Source organism: Ruditapes philippinarum, unplaced genomic scaffold, assembly GCF_026571515.1.
Source record: "Ruditapes philippinarum isolate M1 unplaced genomic scaffold, ASM2657151v2 ctg1397_1_1_1_1, whole genome shotgun sequence".
Lineage (NCBI taxonomy): Eukaryota > Metazoa > Mollusca > Bivalvia > Venerida > Veneridae > Ruditapes > Ruditapes philippinarum.
In genome coordinates, this window is record NW_026859154.1 from 167,254 (window position 1) to 175,753 (window position 8,500).

At 31.0% G+C, this 8,500-nt stretch overlaps 2 protein-coding genes across 5 annotated transcripts in view; one reads left to right on the forward strand and one right to left on the reverse strand.

The window, feature by feature from the left end:
• The window catches only part of LOC132755435 (uncharacterized), a 21,741-nt gene extending 20,332 nt beyond the window's left edge, over window positions 1–1,409 (reverse strand). Inside the window, exon 1 of the mRNA XM_060746297.1 lies at window positions 1,253–1,409. The gene's annotated coding sequence lies outside the window, so the exon portion shown is untranslated. The remainder of the gene's footprint in view (window positions 1–1,252) is intronic.
• LOC132755445 (integumentary mucin A.1-like) overlaps window positions 1–8,445 on the forward strand; it is a 9,710-nt gene extending 1,265 nt beyond the window's left edge. For 2 of the 4 annotated variants that reach the window (XM_060746312.1, XM_060746315.1), the window contains exon 2: window positions 7,672–8,445. In XM_060746312.1, the coding sequence (XP_060602295.1) occupies window positions 7,707–8,360 (654 nt within the window). In that variant the 5' untranslated portion in view covers window positions 7,672–7,706 and the 3' untranslated portion in view covers window positions 8,361–8,445. Of the gene's footprint in view, window positions 1–4,953; window positions 5,206–6,110; window positions 6,250–7,671 lie in introns of those variants that run through there. The other 2 variants (XM_060746311.1, XM_060746313.1) reach the window with 2 other exon arrangements.
• The last annotated feature ends 55 nt before the right edge of the window (window positions 8,446–8,500 follow it).

The window sequence follows — 8,500 nt, forward strand, 5'->3', positions numbered from 1 at the left end:
TTGTGCAAACACACTTTAACCGTTTTAGCTTCACGGTGCACTAAGCCCGGGGTTCAGTGAAAGTAATCATCTCGTAAAAAGATTAAATTTGTATGAAAACATCCGTTACAATGCGGAAATATACCGTTAAATTAGGACTGCTACTTATAGTCATGTTTGATGTACGGATGATCCGAAGGTGGAGCTTCTAATGCAAACAGAACTTGTACATCCCATTTCGACACAATGAGGTTACCTATTTTTATGCTAATAAAACTTATTTTGGTTGTCTGGACACCAAAATAAGACCTGGAGTCGATATAAAACCCAATTTATTAATGAAATGTCGCTATTTAGTTTTTTATGAAATTTATTAAATGTAGCTTTAAGTATATTCTTTATATCGATCAGATATTAGTTTGTCGTAAATAATTCCGAAAAACAGATCTTTGAAGTATATATTTCGGCAAATGATGTAGGGTTTACCGAAGCTAACTTTTAAACAAGAGCCAAATTGTTGCTTATATTAACATCATGAATATCGTCGAATGCACACGAACTTCAAACGTCTAGAGAACATAGCCAGTACGGTATTATTTGCAGACATTAACTGGTCGGTTATAGTGATTTCAAGTATCGCTATTTACTAAAGACGGTGTAAATACTATGCAAACCTATTCCACGTAAGGTGCGATTTTTATCCCTTATATTATGTTCTATTATGTAGCTGTATTTTGTATAAAAGTGTTCTGCGTTAATACGAACAGTATTGGAATAAACGATTCTCGAATTCATATTTTGGCTTATGATTACTTAGAGAAATCGAACGTAAAAACAGTCTGATAGTTGAACATCACTACCCGTTGGATAATCGTGACGTTTATAAAGTTTTACATAAACGGCTGCGGAATCCCACTTTTCTCGCTACTGCGTTCTAAATTTCGTTTTAAATATTTCTGTTATATGGGCGAATTAAAACTATTGTTTGCAATATAACCGTTTATATAGGGACATATAACCTGTCAAAACATTTTTGTAACTAATAATATACAATGGCGTATTATCTTCGAAAATTTTAAAGACAATAACAAACGTGCTTATGTCCCATAAAGTATATTATCCTTTGTAATATTCCATAATAAAATTCAATATGACGCTATCTATGTTACTTCATTCTTTTTTTCGACAAATTACAAAATTTTCAAAATTCTTTGAATAAACACTACATGTGACATATGTATTTTAAGGAAATAAATGAAACAAAAACACTCACAGTTCGTCAAAGTTTGTCTGCCAATGAAATCGCTCTATTTTGTTTACATTTTTTTCCGCAATATTGACCATACAGTGTTGTAACTCAACTGTATGTATAACATGTATATGTAAAACGAGTCGTTTAAAACTAATGTCTTAAAACTGTGTTTATAAACTACAACCTATACTTATTAACCGGATATGACATCATTAGCATGCTTTCACGGCCTGTTTAGTATAAGTTTAACAATTTAAATATATTTGTTTTACACTTATTTGAACCTGGTTATAAGATCATGATCTAGAGAGTTCGCCATTCAGTCAATAATTTAAAAAAAATCTCTAAACTGAATTAATGTGCATCTAACATGCTAAGTGTTAAAAGCACGTACGACGTCAGTAATGACGTTTTGATGGCATATGTGATAATTTTTATTTTGTGATGGAAATACTGTCATGAGTATTGCTAGCAATATCAAGTTTGAGCTATTTAATCCACCAAAAGATGCTCGAATCAGGAAATAGATATCAATTCTGAGTGCATTGTTGTAGAATAATGATCGTTGTAGAATAATTGCACAGTCAGTTCAAATCTACGCAATATAATGAGCCCGTCACACAAAACAACATAACGGTTGCACCAAATCTGATCAACTGCGCTATAGTTTCTACTTGTAAGAAGTGGTACGAACACATGCTCCATGCTGGCGCAAAACACTATTGGTTGTCGTGACGCGACTCAAATATATGAATATAACCATGAAGGCCAATAGGCCTTAATGATTTAAGTGACATGTTTAAAAATTATGTACCATAAATTAACAAAAAATATATATTTCGTCCAAGGCATTTACAAATAATTCATTTGATTGAAATCATAATTAAAATTACCAAAAAAAGGTAGTAGCAGCAAATAGTGAAAAACAGAATCCCTAAAGAAAGCCCAACACGGCAAAATTGTAAAATGTTGCAGGCAACACATTTTTCTCCATGATTCATATAATGGTCTCATTGGCCTCCCATGCACTAAAATAATCTATACCTCAAAAGTGAGTTATGTATATATAAAGTATCATTCAGTGAATTATTGAATTCATAATCTGTAGGTCACCATTTGACAAATTATTAACTTTTTACGGACATGAATCGAAATCTATTAGCTAACATTTTTTTATCTGAGTATTTTTCTCAAATTAATATGTAAAAACAAAAAATATATATACCTCGGTAAATCGTTATTTAATTTAAGTAATATTAAAAACGAAAAGCTGACTGCTAAAACAAATTAATAAAGGGTCCGTTACCCTTAAAATTGTGATGATGTCTCCCCGCAGGAAACTATTTTTTACCAGATTCGAACCACATGGCCATTGTCATTGATTCACATGCTAACAAATCAACCTATCACGGATTTTAATCTTGCCCTTAAAGATTTTGTTTGGATTTATTTTATACAAAAGATTCGCCTTAAAATACGAAATATTTTCAAAACATAGCTCGATACAAAATACAAGCAGAATTTAGCCGGCTTCTAAACCAAAATACGTTCATTTCCTTGGCCTTAGAAGAATAAAATTTCAAAGTTTAATAGTTATTATGGTATTAGTCAGTTTTCAAATTGATTGTAATTTAGTCGGCAGGTCATATTGAGATGCTCGACCATCCTACATTAGTACTAAGATATCTTATATTGTTCAAGCGAAGAATTGACAACAACCACACAATCGACCAAACTTGTTTAATCTAGATCTTCATCAATCCATGATGTTATCATAAATTATAAGTAACCAAGTAATAGATGCAAAAAGATTAGTGGTTAAAACTCTTAAACGGTTAGATCTTGGAAATAACAGTAAAGAATAGAAACAATTGAGGAAATTGAGGGTCACTAACAAGAAAAAGGCAAACCTATATACGTACTTTATTTAATTGAAAACAATGATAAATTTTGTAGTTTCTCTTCCTTATGACATGTTCATTGTTAATAAATTTTCCTCGACATTGTATTTTCAAACGACATCCTCATTGATATTCAGAACGATGTCAAGAATAAGATGGTCAAGATTAAGTAATTGTTTTTCCAGTCTTGATAAGATTTTATTTATGAAGCGAAACAATTATCTTAATTCGGAAGATAAACTGTTACTATTTTAACAAATCTGTTATCAGTGTATATCTGCCCCCTTCCCACCCACACAGTTTATGGTTCAACCAGAACAGAACAATTTCGTTGTATGCATAGTACAAAATATAGACATATACAAACAGAATAAATATACAAACAATGCTCAGTATAAATATTCACATACAAATTATACATATGGCTACATATTAAATCGTTGTTGTGTTTTAACGAGTATCAAAGATTTTATGTAAACAATTTTACATTAAAAATCAAACGATTTGAACAACCATTTTTAATGTGTGGCTTTAAACCTTGTCTTTATATTGTGCAAACCATTAAGGCCTGTATCAAGATATAAATAAATTTTATTGTCAAGTACGTATGAACATGAATGTCACAGATTGAAATTATATGTTAATGGCAGTTGTTGCTTTCAAAGTTCCTGTTAAACAATTTTTTACGGTTTTTTTTTCTCACAAATATGATGCTTAAGTTAAGATTTATCAATATTGTAAGTTCCAATAAGCATTATTTATAAAGATATTACCGAATTTAACATTTCATGTAAATAAATGGAGGTAATTAGAAATTTATTTTCTATAAATATAAGAAATAAATGCATATAATTTATTGATTACATATAATGTGCACAAAAATTTGCAGTACATATTTTACATATTCTTCGATGTTTGAAAATTGTTTTATTTGCAAAATTATATACATATATAATTTCTTGTAAGTGTGGTATACACACAGTAATAATATCAATCACAAAACATACAGGATCTTTAAAAACATCGTGCACGCGCGTTTTTAATCCGTTTCGTTTAGTTTTTATTGTGTATGTTTAACTTCGTGTATTGAATCGGCGAAACTCGTCAATTTCCGTCGCTGGTGTACTTTGTCGAGCTCAATCACGACAAAATCTTGAACACTGGTCGCTCGTTCTGTGTTGTACTTTTCAAATTGTTTTTATTCTTTTATATTATAATTTTTTCTGTGTAAGAAAGATATTCAGTGTGTAAGAAAGATATTCTTTACTTCTGCGCACTGTTTGCTTTTTCTGACCCGCTCACTCTTTACAGTCCCCTCTTACGAGTCAGACGTTAAGTTAATTCATTTACTATTATTTAGATCTACGTTTATTTAATTTCAATTTATATTTTAATATTCCATAAGTAAATATCTTCATACAGACGCTGTGGTGAGAACTAATATTAAAATTAGGATATTGATTGTATTTCTTATTTACGTATTTTTGTATTTCTTATTTCATTTTATTTTGGGTTTTTATATGTAATGTATTGTATATGATGTATAATTAATTTATTATATTTTAAGATCATTTTTATTTGGATTAAAATATCGAACCTATGTCAAGAGTTTGTTTCTTTCCTGTAATATTTATTATTTAACCCGTAACCTGTTATTGTCAAGTACGTTTGAAAATGTCTTTAAAAATGAAGGGTGCTCTATGAAATATTCTTAGATAAAATCACAATGAAGATTTGTCCAACAAAAAGTAAAATATGTGACGTTTAACGGGTGTATTTCTAAATTATTAAAATCTAAGTGTTAAGAAAAAAGAGGAAGTTTAAATATGTGAAGTTTAAGAATATATAAGTCAGTTTCAATTTCATTAGTATGAAATGAGATAATCATCATGCGGTTATCTATTTTACAGGAAATAACAATGACTGTTATTTAACAGGAAGGTTTTAGGTTAATCATAAAACATAAGAAAATTCAATCAATGATTGTCTTAGTCCGGTAAAAATCTTGTCATAGTTCACACTAAGCTACTGTTTAAAGAGCATAATCTAATTCTTGATTTGGATAAATGACCGGTGAGTAGATTTTGTTTATATACAGATTTTTTTAGTTCGATTGTGTAGGAAGCTATAAGCTTATAGACTATTTTTCAAATCCGTTCCTGGAACCAACCAGTCGTGAGCAATTAGTGTAAACTTTCTTGCTCAAGGAAACAACAGCGACTTGCCCCTGACGGGGTTTGAACCTATGCGTGTAGCTATCATAAGATTACTAGTCCGCCGCGTTAACCACTCGGCCATGTCGCCACTTTAGTAGATTTAGTTTGTCAGGATAGACTAGCATTTGTTAGTTCACATGTTGTTGTTGAACTTTGTTTTAATTACATCAAATAGGTTGTCTTTTTAACACTTCATGGAAAAAATATGTTGCCATTTATGCAAAAGTATGTTATGAAGGAGATTGAAAACACTACGACTAGAATTGCCGCTTCCACATTACATAAAACTATTCTCGTTTTATTAAATATCTGTTCATGTATTTAATTAATTTAATTAATTGTTAATTTTCCCCGTCGTGAACACCGTCAATTGATAATTTTAGCTTGCAAAGTTCAGGATCGAACTCGTCCTTTCTAAATTTGCAGTAAGTGTTGCCGCACGCATTTGATATATTAATTAGGGTTTGTCAGGTGTTACATAATACTATAAGATAAGTTTTTCCTGACATACTCTCCAATCGAGAGAAAACGGACAAATCCATCCATTTTAAGTAACAGGGAGAATAGAATATCTACCTAGTTCTCTCCAGCACACCCCCCCCCAACATCGCTCGTACGGGTGAACAAAATTCATACAATTAGTCAGAAGCCAATTCATCAAAAATACCATATCTAATATGAAACAACAGTTCAACATGTTCCTTGTTAAAGGTGTGTTTTACAACGAACAAATAAAATCATATATCAGGATAGTGACCTATATTCAATGTAGTTAAGCGAGTGAAGGTATGTAAAATACATTTAGGAAGTGAAATTAACACTCATCAATGAAACGTATAAAATGTCACCGAGTTGTACCAAACTACTACCTTATATTTTGGATTTATAAAAATAAATCAAAGTAAGTGAAATTAATCATTTTGTTTTTGAAATGCAATTACTCAAAATGAAAACTTGACTCTTTACCCAAAATGAAAACTTGACTCTTTTTCCATGTGAACATATGTTTAATCGGTATGGTTATAAATACAACCTCGGTTAAACATTTAAACTGTAATCAAATCTATATCGATCTTTATTTCTTACCTGTAACATAATGCGATCTTTATATCTTACCTGTCAGATGATTTATTATCATTTAAACACAGTTTATTTGTTAAGTGTCAATAATTTTTATATCAAACATGTTTGATGTTGTTTAATAAAAAAATACACAATATTCGGCATACTTAAATATATTTCCAAATTGTTATACCTGAATACATGTTAAAACACAGGCTAAATAAGAAATGTCCATGCATTTGGCAAAGGGCTAGTTAAATCGTCGTAACATCTGACCACACTATTCAATAAAATGTTTGCCTTATTATTGCATAGTGATACCTTGTAATATAGAGTAAACAGTTTCGTTTTCAAAGTATACAAGTGGGGATGGGTAGAGGATAAAATAACAAAACATTTTATAACATTACAGCCGTTTCGTCCACTTGTTTTCGTATGAAATATAATGGCATGTATTATTAACAAATCCAATAAAATGTTAATGACAAAAAAAAATGACCTAGCACTTATATAATATATACACAAAAGCAACATTTTGCAACCATTTAACATGGGATATGAGGAACAATTATATTCATAAGTGGATATAATTTGTCTATCCATTACATCTTATTAGACCGGAAATGGTGCTTAATTACAATTAAGTATAAAGTATATATCCACTCATCGATCAAGGATGTTGTTATTACCCTACAGGGATGTTAATTAGTTCTTCAAACACAACTATTGACCTTTTAAAGCTTATTAACAAAGGATGAAATTTCAGAACAACACTAGATATTTTACGAACATATACACCATTTGTCTGTCATATTAATTATATCTCAACAGGAAGTATGTTATAAGAGGACCGTTTATCATAAGGAAGAATAAAATAATTTTCTGCGACTAGGTGGTTTTTCAATTAAGTCATTCGCTTGCTACTGCATGCTCAGAAAAATCTTTTAAGCATTAGATACGTTATCTTTAACGGTAGGCAGTACGTTATTTTTTGTACTTGAACCGCTTTAATTTCATACCTGAAACATGATTCATATAAAAATCAGATATTCTTATATCTGTGTGTTCGTATGCGAACCAAAAACTTAAATAAATATTGATCTTGTTTCAACAATATCAAAGATCTTCTCAACGTTATTTACTAGAAATGAAGGTTATTTACTAGAAATGAAGAAGCAATATTTTGCTAGTAATATGCAATTTGTATTTTGTTACAAAAGTATTTGTTACAAAAACAGATAGCTTTTGTTTTCTGTTTTAGCTACTTAATGGTCTGAGCAAGAAATCTAGATAAACATGGCTTCACATGACAGGGGACCGACTAAAAACATTTATGATTTTCCACGATCTCAACCAATCCCAACCATTCCTATTACACCTGAGTCCACCGAAACAGTTTCATCAACGCTTCATGTAAATTTGGAGCCGACTAAAAACATTTATGATATTCCACGATCACAACCGATCCCAACCATTCCTATTTCACCTGAGTCCACCGAAACAGTTTCACCAACGCTTCATGTAAATTTGGAGCCGACTAAAAACATTTATGATGTTCCACGATCACAACCGACCCCAACCATTTCTACTACAACAGCATCCACCGAAACTGTTTCATCAACTATTCATGAAAATTTGGAGCCGCCGAAATCTTCCGATGATCGGCCAACATTTCAGAAAGCAGTACATGATGAAAGTTTTGATACATCAAACACAAAAGCAACCGACGATGATTTTAAATCACCGGTGACGAAAACCGATGAGCCTCTCGTTACAAGTGAGCAACCCACTACTCACAAGGATACTGACAATAAAACTGAAGATTGTCTAGAAAATTCTAAGTGTCAGTCCGATAAAAGCCCAGACTGTCTCCCAATGAATGGTGCAATGAAGTTAATGTCAGACATATCACCGATGGATTCCGAGCAGAACTCTAAAGGCAAGTCATAAATAATAATAAACTTTATGTTATGGCTCATTTACAAATCAACATATGCAAGTCACAAAAATCTAGTGCAATAACTTATCTACATTTTTCGGTTTAACATATTCTGTGAATTCACATGCATATATATATAATGTCAGTATGT